This window comes from Chlorocebus sabaeus, chromosome 11, assembly GCF_047675955.1.
Source record: "Chlorocebus sabaeus isolate Y175 chromosome 11, mChlSab1.0.hap1, whole genome shotgun sequence".
Taxonomy (NCBI): domain Eukaryota; kingdom Metazoa; phylum Chordata; class Mammalia; order Primates; family Cercopithecidae; genus Chlorocebus; species Chlorocebus sabaeus.
In genome coordinates, this window is record NC_132914.1 from 11,904,244 (window position 1) to 11,922,041 (window position 17,798).

General features: G+C 35.1%; 1 protein-coding gene across 5 annotated transcripts in view; it reads right to left on the minus strand.

The window, feature by feature from the left end:
* The window catches only part of LOC103218617 (taste receptor type 2 member 64), a 28,931-nt gene continuing 11,133 nt past the window's right edge, over positions 1-17,798 (minus strand). Inside the window, exons 1-3 of one of the 5 annotated variants that reach the window (XR_491643.3) lie at positions 3,344-4,443; positions 1,643-1,694; positions 1-244 (exon numbers count right to left, since the gene is read on the minus strand). Coding sequence is in view for 1 of the 5 variants with exons in the window: in XM_073020488.1 (XP_072876589.1) it covers positions 3,422-4,321 (900 nt within the window). In the remaining 4 variants the exon portion in view is untranslated. The other 4 variants (XR_012094453.1, XR_012094451.1, XR_012094452.1 and 1 more) reach the window with 4 other exon arrangements.

Consider the following 17,798-nt stretch of genomic DNA (forward strand, 5'->3'; position numbering starts at 1 on the left):
TGGTCTGAAACTCCTGGCATCAAGAGATATTCCCAACTGTGCCTCCCAACGTGTGGGAATTGCAGGCATGAGTCATCATACCCACCCTGCACTGGGAGTTTTCGAAGGTCAGATGCTACTTAGAGTTTTGGCTCATGTCCATCCCAAGGGGCATCTAATCAGTTTTCCGTTATTACCTCTTCCTGAAGGTGTAATTGAAATGGACACACATGGCATCTGGCAGGGTTCTCACTTTCTTCCTGACCTGTACAGTAAGGGACATTATTAGAGCAAGACCAAGGGGAAACCTGTGAAATTCTGCACTGCAACAATGATTGAAAAATAATAATCACATTCTCCAAGGAATGGAATTGATCACTACAGTGACAAAACACTTGAAAGTTTTGTCACAGGGGATGGTAGTCTTTTTATATCCCTATCCGCCTACCTAACTGACCTCTACCAAAATCAGATACATTATAAAATGAGGTCAGAGTTCCATAAATTTAAATCACTATTTACAAATGCTCTCTAGGATGTGGTATCTTCCCTGAGCAGAGCAGAGCTTCTGGCGGTTTGCATGTGGCTCTTGATCTAGTGAATATTTCTTATTTTACACCCATGGGTGGGTCAGGAGATTATAACGATTGGCCTTTGTGTGTTAAGAATAAAAGTGCTGCTTCACTGTTTTATGTCAAAGCGATGCCACTTCTGCTCTCACTTTAATTTACATTTTGCAAAACATCATGTTATTATATTAATAAAGTTATGGTAATTGGTGCAATAACCAGGAAATGGAACGTTCCCTATAGTAAAATACTTGAACATTAAATAGAAATAAAACACCAGAAGAGAGAGATACATCTGACAATATTTAGAGACCTGAAACACAGATTTTGTTTTAGGAGTCCCATACTCCTGGTCCACATGCCAAAAAATCCATTTATTTATTTATTTATTTTTGAGACAGAGTCTCCCTCTGTTACCCAGGCTGGAATGCACCGGAGCAATCTTGGCTCACTGCAACCTTCGCCTCCTGGGTTCAATCAGTTCAAATCCTTCAACTTCCTGAGTAGCTGTGTTTACAGGCTTTTGCTACCATGCCTGGCAATTTTTTTTTTTTTTTAAATTTAAGTAAAGATGGGGTTTCACCATGTTGCCCAGACTGATCTCAAACTCACGGCCCCAAGTGATCTGCCCACCTTGTTCTCCCAAAGTGCTGGGATTACAGGCATGAGCCACCATGACCAACAGAAACATCCTTTTTAAAGTAAGTGGTCTGTTGCCTTATATATACTTCCTACGACTAAAAGAGAAGCACAGTGTTTATCGAGCCTCTTGGGGTTTTGGTGTCCACAAACACCACAGTAGAGGATATGGCTCCGACATGTTAATAAAGTCTTTTTATATCCCTATTCACTTAACCTACCTAGCCTCTGACAAAACGAGATGGGTTACAGAATGAATGCAAAGATTACTGGTTTCAAGTGAAATCCAGAACACGAGATATCTCTACAGCAGATATAGGCTCTGGCCCAACCTGCTCTGCCCATTGTGTCAGATGATCCAGCAGAATTCAAAGCTGCTAGAGGCATGCATTGTGGGCATTACAGGATTCTGTGCATGTCTCCATCAAGCCCGTAGGAGAAGAGAAAGCAAATACCTAGGGAATTAGTGCAGAACTATTCCCTCTTCAGCAGAGGAGTATCCGCTGTCTGAAAAGCAAAATATAAGTACAGAGCATTAATCCAACCAAAAAGCCCCTCAAACACAAGATGCTTTGCAACTGCGCAAGTCATATGCTTGTAAATCCAGCCACAATTGGAGGGCATCAGCACATCTGAGTGGCACAAGGAGGGGACTGTATTATACACAAACATGTGCTTTCTCAGATTTCCTTGAATGTCTCCTGAGGGAAAGATGTATGATAAACAAAATGTGTGTGTGTATAGATAGATAGATAGATATACAAAATATATATATATATATATATACACACACACATACACACACATATCAGATGTGGATCTGATGCATATATATGTGGATCTGATTTGTGCTGGCTTTTTGGTCCTGGGAGTCAAGAGAAAGCAAGACAGATATGACCTCTCTTTTTATGGTGATTACATTGTACTAGGGAAGATGTATGATAAACAAAATGTGTGTGTGTGTGTGTATATATATATATAGATATATAGATATATATCTCAGATGTGGAGTTGACTTATTTTAAGTTTTACATAATAATGTTAAAATGTCATGACACCAAGAATTAACAGTCACACAGAATTTAGTTGTTCAACAAGGCTGTATATTTCCTTCTTATGATAGTACTTGGTATCAATAGATACGTCAACACACTTTGTGTTATTTCACCATTTAAACAATTATAATAAAACAAATCATTAATACATTTCCTATAATCAATATATAGATTTCATATATTTTTAACATTTAAAGAAAGTTTAACATTTAACATTTGAAGAAAGTTTCATTCAATTATCATCTATAGTTTCTATACTCTCTTTTGGTTGGGCCTTTATAAGATAGAGAATATTTGAGTTTTTTTGAGGAATATTAGGAATGGGGGACAAAGGAGAAAATTGGAAATTCAGGGGCTCAGAGGTGGCTAAGAAGAATAAATGGAAATACTTTACATCAGATGTCAACTTCAAAAAAGGTATCCTTAAATTCAAAAAGTGGAAGAAATGACTTTTCTCACATAAAAAAATTATAACAGCACTGAAATGATCATCATCATATTTCTTCACTCCTATTATAAAAATGATTTTTATTCTAGGCTATTCACATACTGGTATTAAATCTAGTATTCTTCCGTACTGTTTTTGGTATACATGTACAAAACTTACTCTACATATGTTTCTCACTCAAATTTTGTTGTGTGCATCATTAGCTAACAATTTGCTTTCTACTAAACATAAAATCAGATTTCCTAATGAAATAAAACCTACCCCAAAGATACATTCTCATCATTGATTTAGAATTGCATGTCTTTACCATCCAAAAAATTAGGGGTTCACCAATGATAGTTAAGTACATATATGTGGTACACATTACAGTGGAAAACAGCATTAATTTCCTGATAAAAGCTGTAAGTTCCTAATTATAAATAATAATAATTTCTTCAAAGGAAATATTATACAATGAGCTATAATAAAATATACATACAATATACATGTGAAATATACTCAGCTTCATAATTTATGGTCAATGTTGTTATTTATACATGCACACATATACACCCATATATATATGTAAGACTTTTCTAGGTATTTTTTTTTTTTAATTACTCAAATACATACACTATGGAACAATCAATAGAAATATAAAATGTTCCACACACCGTCAGTTTGTTTACTGCTAGAAGACACATGATGCTCCCCTTGTGAATCTATGGAGTTGAGGGTTTCTGTCCTTTCACTCAGCATGTCACCTGCCACAAAACTGAAAGAAAGATCTGTTTTAGTTTCCTATTTCCCATAATCAGGATGAATGAGTGGAATGAAGGATACATGATTGCAAGAGTTTGGCAAAGCAGGAATACAAGTTTGCTCTGCTGTTTCCAAGGACTCCAGGTTAAAGTGATTAGACACAGAAAGTAAATGGCAAACAACATGAGGAAGGAGATCACAGTTTGCAGAGATTTTATGTGGACCTTGGTGCTGAGATCTTGAGAACCTTTGCCATGGAGCTGCATCTTCTTGAGGTGTTTACACAGAGAACAGATTAACAGCAGAAAACATATTAGGGTCAGAGTGAAGGGTATGAGGTTTGCTAGCGTGCTTATAGTCAAGTTTGAAAGGTGTATTGTATTCTTCAATTTGATCTTCCAAGTCACATTTCCTTCATATTCTTTTGTCCACACACCCTCATCCATGGTTACCACAGCAAGATTACAAATCAAAAATACCAAGGGCCCCAACAGCATCACTCGAACAACACTCTTAATTCTCTTCTGTAGGTGGAGAAAAATAAGGTTGGAGAAACTGGCAATCTTGAGCAAATAAAATATGCTGAGACTAGCAGCAAGCCAGATGCTGAAATGGTCGATTATTGCCGAGATATTAGAAGCAAAAATTCTTACTGCTGAACTACGTAAAGCCGAATTAAACACAGTTGCATACCAATATAATAATATGGCCCAGAGTAAACCAATTCTGTAGATCACGAGAGCAGTGAGAATTTGGTCAACTAAGGAAATCTTTCGAATCTTAACCCAGTCAATGACATTTACTAGAGCTATGAAGCCATTGGCAAAATTTCCAAGAACAAATGCAAACACTAACAGAATTGATAAAATGATGAACAGAAAATACATCATGTTAGATGTTAGACCAAAAAAAATTGCAGGCTTAATAACACTGGTTCTGATTCCTTTAATATCCAGACTTTAACTTCAATAAATACTTGATTACTAACTGTGCAATAACATTGGGCCTTTAAATTCTGTGACTAATGTCAACAGGAAAGCACCAGCATATACTAATGGATGAGTTCAAAGCTGTCTTTATAGAAATAGAAAATATTGTTATTCTCAAAACAACTGAAATTCACTCCTCTTAATATACTATGTGTCCCTGCTACATGCTGAATTTTTTATACTGATGTTGAAGTGGAAAGTGAATTTTCATGTGTCAGTATGCAAATAAAGGCATATTCTTTTTCAATGTTTTGCAATTTTTTTGCCTTGTTTAACCTCTCCATAATTTGTATGCAGCATCTTCAGTTGTTTCATAGGGAAATTTTAAAACCACATACATATATCATACAGTAAATGTCTAAATCATTAAAGGAGTTTGGTCATAACTAGGATCATACCAATATGGATTTATTTTTATGCCAGACTTAAATACCAGATTCTAAACCTTTTATCAAAATCATCTAAGGTTATCTTGGAAAGCCCTGGGAGGCCAATACAACTTAAAATCTGGTTTCTGATAACCAATAAATTTATATGACACCATTATTAATAAACTCATAAACATATAGATGCACATACACTCACACCCTTAGGGGATGGAAAGAATTATTTTCTTATAATTCCCCAAATGGAAAACGAGTTTCCGGGAGATCATCCAGGTGGAATTAGTCCTATTTTCCCACTCACGGCTGTCAGACAATGAATAATATTTATCAAGCATGTTTCTCATGCTTAGGTCTTTGGTATAATTACACTCAACTCTGTTTTGTTTAAATATTAATTATTTAATTAAAATGTTCAGTAATTTTGTAAATATTTCAAAGTACCCTACACTTTGTCATATAACCTTGCACTACCCTCCCACCACAGGCAGGGTGACTACCTTGACCTTGGACTCTGCATTCCCTCCTGTAATTTGCTTTAGTCATCAGGAAATTAGTAGACTTTACACAGAGATTTAAGACGGCTTCCATACTGGAGTTTCTCGCTGTTTTCCGTTTACCATGAGGACATCATTTGGCTAGTACACTGTTCCCAGCAGAAGAATGAGAAACTAATGGAGTCAGAATGCCACTGCCTTTTCTAGCCTAAATCAGCTGAACTAGCTTCAAGATGCAGTACATGACCCATCTCCAGTAACCAGAGCCATCCACCAAACCTAGCTTAGAAAAATGAAATCCGAAGACGTGTGAGGTACAAACATCTAAAGCAGTTTTGGAGGATTTTCTCTTGCAGAAAAACGTAACTGATATAGGCCTTCTGCTAAACCAAGAGTGTGGGAAACATGTCCACCCTTGTTGTGTCAGGAATTCAGGATTCAAGGGAAAAACAGACTGAGAATGTCAAAATTTTGTCACATGAAGTGGATAATTAAGCCTAAAAGAAAAGCCTATTGAAAAATCTGTGGTTGGCAGGTAACATCATGTCAACTTTCAGAAAGTTGTAACTAAAATCAGAAAGTTTCTACTTAAAATCTCTTAGAGTTATACATAAATGTATACAAATAGTGAATTTTTTCCTTCAGTGTATAATGAGCAGAGTAATAATAATTTTCACAGAACATTTCTTCTAATTAATAATTTTTATATTATAACTAGACTGCACACTTAGAAATTAGCCAAAAGGAAAACATAGCAATGTGTCATAAACACTCATGTAACCATCATGTAGGGCTAAACATGGAACATTGCTAAGAGCCTAAGTTTACCCCAATGCCACTTTCCAAGTCCCTACACCTTTCTTCACATCTCCTGTGATAAGCAACATCCATAATTTATGATGATCTTTTTAAAATTTTCTTTATACTTTACCAACAAGGAATATGACCCTAAACTCAATAGCTCGGTTTGTCCTGCTTTGAACTGTGTATAGGTGCTATCCTATATGTTCTTATTCATGGCTTCCTGGAATCAATATTATGTATCTGAAATTTAACTCCATAGTTGCATGTACATGTGATCCATTTCTTTTTGCTTCTGTATAATTTTTCATTTTATGATTTTACTGTAATTATTTATCCATCCTTATTTGATATATATTTGGGCAGTTTATTTCTGAGCTATTATGAATAATGCTACAGTGAGCATTCTTTCACATTTCATTTGCTACAATTCTTTTGCATATAATATACCTGGGTGTGCAATTACAGGGTCCTTGATTATGATGTTCACATTCTCCTTACAGACATAAAAAAGCCCAAAACATAGTTTGACTAAATTTATTCCTGTCACTTTTATCTCCAGTCTTCTTATTCCTATTTGCATATATCTTATCAATTATACATTCAATCCAAGAAGACACTATTGTTTTACTCAGTCAATATTTATTTAGAATTACACATTTTTCATTGTCATTAATTTTTATTGTTCCTTGCCTGTTTAACTTTGTATTTTCAGTAATTTTATTTTATCTGACAAATATTACTTTCAAATTCTGTTTTTGAAGGTCTACTATTCTTTGGAAATACACTGAAGACATGATTCCCATGATTCCATTGAATTCCTGCTTCCATATTTTCTGTTAAAATCAGGTTGTATTTAGAATGCAGTTCTTTTCAACATTATCTTCTACCTCTAGCTACTTTTCAGATTTTCTATTGGTCTTTGCTGTCCTGTATTATTTTATGTTAACTTGATTTTAGTTATCAAGCCTGACATTTGAGATTACAAAAAATAAATGGAGGCATACATTTTATCACTTTTAGAAAAATCCTTGCAACATTTCTCTTGCTCTATTTTCTCTCCTCTTATCTTACAGAACTCCAGAAGTATGTTAGGTGTTCTGACTGTAGCATCAATGTGTTACCCTCTAGCTTTGTATATTGCCATCTCACTCTCTGTGCTTCATTCTTTGTAGCTATCTTCCAATTCACTTATTATCTCTTCTGCTGCATCTAACTGGTTAACTCTGTCTATTGGATTCTCAATATTGATAATTCATTTTTTTCAGTCTTATTCTTTTAGTGTTCGGACTAATCTTTTATTCTCCTTCCATAAATCATTTTCTATGGGGAAACTGAACAAACTACTGTTAACAGCATGTTCTTTTTAAAAGTGCTTTTGAATTTTGGGGTTTTTTGTGTTTTGTTTTAGTATGTTAGAAATGAAAATGGTAACAATTTTCTTTGTTTCCCAACACTTTGGTCAGAGAATAGAATAGAAATGTTGTTCTGGAATTTACCTTCAATTTGAAAGAAATTGGAAATTAAGTTGATGTGAGTAGCTTTTTTTTGGATACTAGCTTGTCTGTTGCTGGGTCCTCACCACAAATTCTGCTCACAGGCAAACTCAATGAGCAGCACTCAATCTCAAAATATCATTGCAATAGATAAAATATATTTCACCAACCACAGCTACATTGTTGTAGTCAGTGAATTAATTTTCACTTTGCTTATGTTGTAGAAATGGGGCTCTCTGCCTTTGAACTCCATCATTACCTAATGAAATAGAGAAGATGTGGGGGAGGGATTTCTCTTTGATTTATTTAGCCCTAAAATCCTCTCTTTATAAATTAGAGCTTGATTGTGAAATGGTTTATTTATTTTTCATACTAAGCAATTTTATTTATACTAAAATAAAAATCTTTTTGTAGTGTTACTTGGATTAGTTTAATATAATCTGTAATTGTTTCCTTAAGCAGTCTAGTTTAAACTACACTACACTTAACTTTCTAAATCTAAATGTATTCGGCCTGACTTGAACTTTGTTGTTTACTAATATAACTTTCTTACAATGATATCTCTTAGAAATTACATAGACTTTACCTAAATTATGTGTGTAAATATTTCAGAAATAAATCATTTAATAAGATAGATGTAAATGTAGATGATGATACTAATGATGATGATGTCAGCTAAAAGGTAGAATGTTATGTAATAAATGTGATTTTGGTCTTCTTTTCAAAGCACTACAGTTAATGGTGGTGGGATAACACTATTATTCTTCCTCATAGATTCACATTTTTTTTTTTTTAGACAGAATTTCTCTCTTGTCACCCAGGTTGGAGTGCAATGGCACAATCTCGGCCCACTGCAACCTCTGCCTCCCTGGTTCAAATAATTCTTCTGCCTCAGCCTCCAAGTAGCTGGGATTACAGGTGGCTGCCACCACACCCGGCAATTTTTTAAAAATTTTTTGTAGAGATGGAATTTCACTATGTTGGCAAGGCTGGTCTGGAACTCCTGACCTCAGGTGATCCACCAGCCTTGGCCTCCTAGAGTGCTGGGATTACAGGCATGAGCCACTTTGCCTGGCATGATTCATATATTATTCCCAGAATCAGGCCTAGACAAATACCCTCACATAGCATTTCATCAGGAATAACACAGAAACAACATATTTCCAATGATTTACTTGCTATTTCTTTTCTTTTACCACATTCTAAAAATTATGCCAAAAGTGACCTCTAGTAAAGAATACTCTCTTTTTGGCTGTTTAATTTTGTTCTACTTTCATATGAACTGACACAAATACTCTGTGCAATTATGGAGTGTATAAGCTTCATTTCACCTTTTAATAGCATCACTAACAAGTTAAATTCTCAAAACTGCTTATTTACATTGTCAGTTATGGTCACAAAATCTGGGTGATTTTATTAAAGCAGTCAAAGTAGTTACACTTCATATGTTTTAAGCCTTAACAGAATTATCTTTCTATGAATTTTTCTCTAATATTAAAAAAATGTGTAGTATCAAAATATTTTTTCACACATGTGTACACATACATGGTATTAAAATCTTTTAATAGCATCATTAGCAACCCAAATTCTTCCAAATGCTTTTTCGGATTCTTAGCTATGGTGACTAAATTTGGATTATTTTACTATAGCAGTCAAAGTAGCATTATACATGCACAAACATACTCAAAGATCATGCTAATATGTTTGATTCCTTAACAAATTTGCCTTTCTATGATTTTTTTCTCAACGTAGAGCCAAAAAATTTATAGTAACAAGATATTTTACCCAACACACAGGTGTACACATGAATAGTATTGTGAAATTAGAATGCTAACAATATGAATATAAATATTTCATTTAGAGACACATTTTGGATATATTTAATTTAATATATTTAATATCCATCTTACAATAATTAATTGGAAATTCATGAATTTCTGACACTTTCAAATGTGTATCATAAGTAATTTAATTGTAAATAAGAAAAAAGTGTCTATCAATAATAAGTATTCAAATTTTGATGTTTCAAATTCATGTTAGCATTAAGAAGGTGGATTTACAGTTCTTGCTTATGTCTCCGTTTTTTTAATTAACTTAAGAAAAGTTTTGGGCCAGGTGTGGTGGCTTACATCTGTAATCCCAGCAGTTTGGGAGGCTGAGGCAGGAGGATTGCCTGAGCACAAGAGTTCAAGCCCAGCCTGGGCAACATGGCAAAACCCTCTCTCTGCGAAAAACAGAAAAAATTAGCAGGGTGTTATTGAGGGATCTGGCCAGCAGCCCGCAATGCAACGGGGCTGTCTCTCTGTTCCCAGGTGGATCGTCAAGTCGAGAAATAATAGACACACACAAGATAGTGAAAGCTGGGTCCAGAGGGGTCATCGCCTTCTGGTCCCACAGTGCCAACAATGCTCTGGATATGCCAGCATTTATTATTAAGTTTAGTGAGGGCGGGGGTAGGTTAGTGAGGGATTTAGTGTCATTTGAGTATGAGGTGAGAAGGTCACATGGGAATGAAGTAATTCTTTAACATAACATCTGTATGCAGAAGTACAGTATACAGTGATAAGAATTTACAATATAGTGTATGCATCAGTAATTTCTAACAGAGCCTTAAAACAGGAACAGCAATAACAGTTACAGCAAAAGCTGGTTACAAACAATTCATAGAAACAGGACGTGAAGTTTAATTTCTAACAGAGTCTTGAAACAGGAACACAATCTTTCCATAACCTATGATTAGCAAGATATTAATCAGCAGTAACAGTTGCAGCAAAAGCTGGTGAGAAACAATTCATAGAAATAGGATGTGAAGTTAGACAACTGGTTAGACCAGAAATTCTCAGAAGGGAGAATGCCTTAACCCTAAAGAGACCTGGAAGCGCCGCACAAGATGAAGGAGTTTATAGCCGTATCTTATTCAAATGGACAGGTGCCCCCCATGCATCCGTTTATAAGCTTTCCACAAGGGTTGCATTCCATTCCCAGAGCTATGAACATCTGCTTTTCTGGGATAGGAATCTTGGTGATGTGAAACCTCCCTGACTGTACGCCCATTCATAGGCTCTCTGCAGGGGGACGCACATCGCCTGGGCAACAGAGTGAGACCCTGTCTCAAAATAAAAAACGAAAAGTTTTGAATTTTAACTTGGATTTCTTAGTACCATAATGCTCTATTTTCCTTTATTCAGCAAAACTCTAATTACAATGGTATCGATGAGAATATGCTGTAGCACCCTAATTTTACACTTAGAAATATACTTTATGTTTGTGCTTTTTTAACATTTTTTATTGTGGAGCATAACATACATATGGAGAGTAATAACACCCAATAAACAGAAAGAGAAAAAATTATAACGTTAACATCGATGTTACCACACCTTTGTCAGAAAATAGAATTTGCCAGCAATCTAGGTAATCCTAATATATGTCTTCTTGCTGATAATTTCCTCCCTCCTGACTATTCCAATTGTTATGATGATCACTCATATGTTTCACTGTGGAGTTTTATCACCAATGTAATAAATTACAACTATTAAAATTAATGTTTTTCAAACTTTATGTAAATGAGATTATACTAAATGTATTTTTCCATCTTGATAATTCCTCTCGTATCTGTATTATTATCTATGTAGCTCAAATTTGTTCATTTCCTTTGTTGCATTATTCTGTTGTAAATTGTGAGTCTTGCTTGTTAATTCTGATCACTGTATAGTATTCCATTGTATAAGTATGATGCAATTTGTTTATCCATTTGGAGGAATGATAGACATTCCAAGGACTTCTCAACTTTAGCTACTGAAACTCAGTGATATGTATGCGTATGGATATGAATTCTGATAAGAGTGTAAATACTGGGTCTTAGGATGTTATCCTTAATCTTAATCAGATAATGCCATACTCGGTCGAAATGATGGCACAGATTTATAATTCTAGGAGTAGTGTATGAAAATTCCCATTTTTTCATATCCTTTCCAAAATAAGTAATGTCAGGCTAATATTTACACTTTCATATTTGTCTAAAATATTATTAACCAATAGTTTCCAAGTCCTTTTCTATTCTTATTCAGAATGTATTTTTACTTCAAAAAATTACATTGATATTTTTTCATTCTATGACTGTTATTTCATATATACTTATTAATAATGCCTTATATATTATACATATTTATTTATATTTCATTATAAATTTGTCTAACCTTTTTTCTTCTAGTTTCAAATACTCTTTTGTTATAAGCAAGTGTAATTATACTGGAGATGCTTCCTTTAATCATTATGTCAAATGACTTTGAAAAAATATAATTAGGCCGGGCGCGGTGGCTCAAGCCTGTAATCCCAGCACTTTGGGAGGCCGAGACGGGCGGATCACGAGGTCAGGAGATCGAGACCATCCTGGCTAACACGGTGAAATCCCGTCTCTACTAAAAATACAAAAAACTAGCCGGGCGAGGTGGCGGGCGCCTGTAGTCCCAGCTACTCCGGAGGCTGAGGCAGGAGAATGGCGTAAACCCGGGAGGCGGAGCTTGCAGTGAGCTGAGATCCGGCCACTGCAGTCCAGCCCGGGCTACAGAGCAAGACTCCGTCTCAAAAAAAAAAAAAAAAAAAAAAAGAAAAAATATAATTAGTTAATAGCATACTGTCAGGGAAATTTCAGGATTGTTTAACAACTCTTAAAAGGACTCAAAGAAAAAAATGTTGAAATATAAAAATAGTCTACAAGTTTAAAGTAGGCATCTATAGTAAAATATAAATATATTATTATTGCTAAAAAATGATTGGTAGTAAGTTTATTATATCTGAATTTTTTTAAAGGCAGGACAGATATCATTGGTCAAGATTCTCTTTAAGGTCCTGACCTTAACTTCTATGTGTAGCTGATTCCTGAATGTGCATATAACGTTCTTGTTCCTTTTAAATTCTGTGACCAATGTCAAACAGGAAAGCATCTCAATATGTTAATGGATGAAATCAATGCTGCCTTTATGGAAAACATGATAATTTCCAAGACAGCTCAAATTAACTCCTATTCAAACACAATGTCCTTGCTGTAAATTAAAATTTTCCATATTGGTGTTAAAGTGAAAGGTGAATTCTCATCTACTAGCATGCCAAGGAAGAGTTTTTTAATTGTTCTGCAATTTTTTCCTTGTTTAACCTCTCCATAATTTGTTCAGCAACTTCAGTTGCTAGAGAAATTTTACAACCCAGTACATAGGTGAAACATTGGTTGCATAACCCGGTAAAGGGAGCTTGGGCATAACCAGGATCATCACCAAAGTAGACTTAATTTTTCAACACCAGTAACATGTAGAGTGAATCCCAACTTTTCCTACCAAAAGGATTCAAGGTTTTCTTGGGAACCTCAGAAAGGACAATAATTCTTAAAACTTGGTTGCTACTAATACTTTTGTATAACTTATTGTTAACAAGCTCATTAATGCAAACATACTCACACACATACACACAAACTCATGCCCTCATGGATAGAAGGAATTGTTGTCCTATAATTTCTAAAATGGAAAATTAATTTCAGGGAGATCATCCAGATAGAAGTAGCCCAATTTTCCCATTTGGGCTGTTCAACCGATTTTCAATATTTATCAAACTTATCTCTCATGCTGAGGGCTTTGACTAAGTTTTTCTCTTTAGTTAATTTTTAAATGTTAATTTTTTAGTTAAAATTCTCAACAATTGTATAAATATTGTGGAGTACTTTTAAAACACATGTTTGTCATTGAACAGTCTGTATTTCTTTGCATATGAATATTTGGTTTTATTTTTCTCTAATTTATTTTTGATTATTTAATGTTTTAAGAGGAATAGATGTTAAACTCAGTCTCCAATCTTGGATTTTATTTCTTTTCCATTTTTTAGTATAATTGTTCTAAGGGAGGATTTTGGAGTCAGATTGCCAAGACAGGAAACCAGATTTTCTGCTTCATATAGTTATGGTCAGAGACTTCATTTCACAACTACTCTCTGACTCAGTATAATTATCTGTAAAACTCAGATGATAATAATATTCTCTTTTGGTAGTCTTTATTAGGAGTTAGTATACTATTTGTATAACTGCTTTCAATTTGACCTGTCTAGTACTAGCAGGAACCAAGAATTATTAGTTTTTCATATGATCATGTGTTACTTGATACATAAAAGATACCAGCGAGAACTTCCTCTTTTATGGGTGAAGGCAAGGAAGACAGGGTCTTGCTCTGACACCCTGGCTGGAGTGCAGTGGCTTGATCACAGCTCACTGCAGCCTCAAACTTTTGGGCTCAAGTGGTCCTCACACCTTAGCTTCTGGAGTAGCTGGGTCTACAGGCATGCACCACAACACCCAGATAATTTTGTAAATTTTTTTTGTAGAGACAGAGTCTCCCTATGTTGCCCAGTCTGGCCTTCAACTCCTGTTCTCATGTGGTCTCCTCATCTTGATCTCCCAATGTGCTTGGATACAGGCAAGAACAACAGCACCTGACTGAGAACTTCCATTTTTGAGTAGAAGACAGAAGTCTCAGAAAAGCATGATATCCTTCTGCTACAACTAAGATAAGAGAAATAAAAGGCCAAATTTATATTTTCTTTTCTTTTCTTTCTTTCTTTTTTTTTTTTTTGGATGGAGTCTCGCTCTGTCACCCAGGCTGGAGTGCAGTGGCACAATCTCAGCTCACTGCAAACTTCGCCTCCTGGGTTCATGCCATTCTCCTGCCTCAGCCTCCCAAGTAGCTGGGACTACAGGCTCCTGCCACCATGCCTGGCTAATATTTTGTATTTTTAGTAGAGACGGGGTTTCACCACGTTAGCCAGGATGATCTCAATCTCCTGATCTCATGATCCACCTGCCTCAGCCTCCCAAGTAGCTGGGATTACAGGTGTTGACCACCATGCCCGGCTAATTTTTGTATTTTTAGTAGACAGTAGGTTTCACTATGTTGGCCAGGCTGGTCTGGAACTCCTGACCTCAGGTGATCCACCAGCCTCAACTTCCAAAGTGCTGGGATTACAGGCATGAGCCACTGCGCCCAGCATGATTCTTATATTATTCTCAGAATCAGGCCTAGACAAATACCCTCACATAGTATTTCATCAAGAATAACATAAAGCCAACATATTTCTAATGATTTATGAGATACTTTTTTCTTTTACCACATTCTAAAAATTGTGCCAAAAGTGACCTCTAGCAAATAATACTCTCTTTTTGGCTGTTTAATTTTGTTCCACTTTCATATGAACTTACACAAATACTCTGTGCAAAGATAGAGTGTAAAAGCTTCATTTCATCTTTTAATAGCATTATTGACAAGTGAAATTCTCTCTACTGCTTACTTTCATTCTCAGCTAATGTCACAAAATCTGGGTGATTTTATTATAGCAGTCAAAGTACTTACACTAAATATGCTTTATGCCTTAACAAAATTATCTTTCTACTAATTCTTCTCTAATATTCCAAAAATTTGTAGTATCAAAATATTTTTCCTCACACATACGTACATGTGTGTGGTATAATCTTTGGTAAAAATATGTGCATAATTATTTCATTTAGAGATAAATTTAGAAAAATTGTCCTGTATATTTAATATCTATATTACTATAATTTATTGGAAATTCACTAATTTCTGCCACTTTGAAATGTTGTTATCATAAATAATTAAATTGGAAATAAGAAAAAATGGTGTCTAGTATAATACAGATGCTCAAAATCTGATGTTTCATAGTAAGAATAACATTAAGAATGTGGAGGTAGACTTCCTGCTTATCCCTTTCCTTTTTAAATGAAAGAAAAGTTTAAAATTTTATCTTGTATTTCTTACTATCATAATGCTCTATTCTTTCTTCAGCAAAACTCTAATTATCATGATATGTATGAGAATATGTTTTTTCAGCCTATTTTATATTCATTATTGTTTTTGCTTTATAAGTATTTTCATGATTGTGAAACATATTTATAAAGTAATAATACCTAAATGTATAGTAAATAAAAAAATTATAGCATTAAGAGTCATGTTACCACATCTTAGTCCTAAAGTGGAATTTGCCAGCAATCCAGACACTCCTCATATATGCCTTCCTATTGATATCATTTCCCTTTTGTTTCCTCTGTCCCTACTATCCCAATTGCTATGATAATCACTCTTATGTCTCACTTTAGAATTTTGCCACCAATGTAATAAATTGCTATTTATTAAAAATATATTTTTGTAAACTTTATATAAATGGAACTATACTGAATCTTTTTTCAATTTTCATAATTCCTCTCGTATCCATGTTGTTCAAATATGTTCATTTCCTATTTATTTATATTCTTTGTAAACATGTCTCTCTAGTTGGTTCATTTTGATTGCTGTATAGTATTCTATTGTGCACGTATGCCATAATTGATTTATACATTTTATCACTTATGGAAATTTGAGAGACTGCTCACCTGTAGCTATAAAAACTCAGTGATATGAAAGTTCAAGACATAGGCATAGGCAAGGCCTTCATGACTAAAACACCAAAAGCAATGGCAACAAAAGCCAAAATTGATGAATTGGGTCTAATTAAACTAAAGAACTTCTGCACGGCATAAGAAACTACCATCAGAGTGAACAGGCAACTTACAGAATGGGAGAAAATTTTTGTAATCTACACATCTGACAAAGGGCTGATATCCAGAATCTACAAAGAACTTAAACAAATATACAAGAAAAAAACAGACAACCCCATCAAAAAGTGGGCAAAGGATATGAACAGATACTTCTCAAAAGAAGACATTTATGCAGTCAACAGACACATGAAAAAATGCTATCATCACTGGTGATCAGAGAAATGCAAATGAAAACCATGATGAGATACCATCTCATGCCAGTTAGAATGGCAGTCATTAAAAAGTCAGGAAACAACAGATGCTGGAGAGGATGTGGAGACATAGGAACTCTTTTACACTGTTGGTGGGAGTGTAAATTAGTTCAACCATTGTGGAAGACAGTGTGGTGATTCCTCAAGGATCTAGAACCAGAAATACCATTTAATCCAGTGATTCCAATACTGGCTACATATGCAAAGGATTATAAATCATGCTACTATAAAGACATATGCACACGTATGTTTATTGCAGCACTATTCACAATAGCAAAGACTTGCAACCAACCCAAATGTTCATCGATAATAGATTGGATAAAGAAAATGTGGTACTATTTCTTGGACACATAAAAAACATGTTTTCCATTGAAGAATCTACACTTCTTTGTGTAAGAATATTCAGTTTTATTTTCCTCTATTTAATTCATTTTTATTTACTTAATGGCTTAGATGAATAGATGTTAAAATCAGTCTCCAATGTTGGATTTTATTTCTTTACAGTTTTGTAGTATAATGGTTTCTAAGAGGGAATCTTGGAGTCAGACTGCCAAGACAGGCAACCAGATTCCCAGCTTGGTATAGCTATGATGTGAGACTCCATTTTCCAACTACTCCCTATCTCAGTATAATCACCTATAAAAAGCAGATGATCGGCCAGCTGCAGTGACTCACACCTGTTATCCCAGCAATTTGGGAGACTGAGGCAGGTGGATCACCTGAGGTTAGGAGTTCAAGACCAGCATGGCCAACATGGTGAAACCCTGTATCCACTAAAAATGCAAAAATTAGCCAGGTGTGGTGGTGTACGCCTATAATCCCAGCTACTCAGGTGGCTGCAGCAAGAGAATCATGTGAACCCAGGGGGTGGAAGTTGTAGTTAGTCGAGACCACTGCACTCCAGCCTGAGAGACAGAGCTAGACTCCGTCTCAAATAAACAACCAAAAAAGGAGATGATAATAAAACTGTCTTTGGCTAGTTTTCTTAGGAGTTAATATACTATTTGTGTAACTACTTTCAATTATACCTGTTTGCTATAGGCAGGAATCAAAGATTGTTAATTACTGATTCAAACCTGTTTTACTTGATATTTAAGACACAAGTAAGAACTTTCACTTCTTCTTTTTATTTCTTCATAGACAGAGGCTCCTTCTTTTACCCAAGCTGGATTATAGTGACAGGATCATAGCCCACTGCAGCCTTGAATGCCTGGGCTGAAGCAATCCTTCTGCCTCAGCTTCCCAAGTATTTGGAACTACAGGCATGCACCACCACATCAGCTAATTTTTGAATTTTTGTAGAGATGGAGTTTCCCTATGTTTTAAAGAGAACTCCTGCTCTCAAGAGATCCTCCCAATTGGCCTC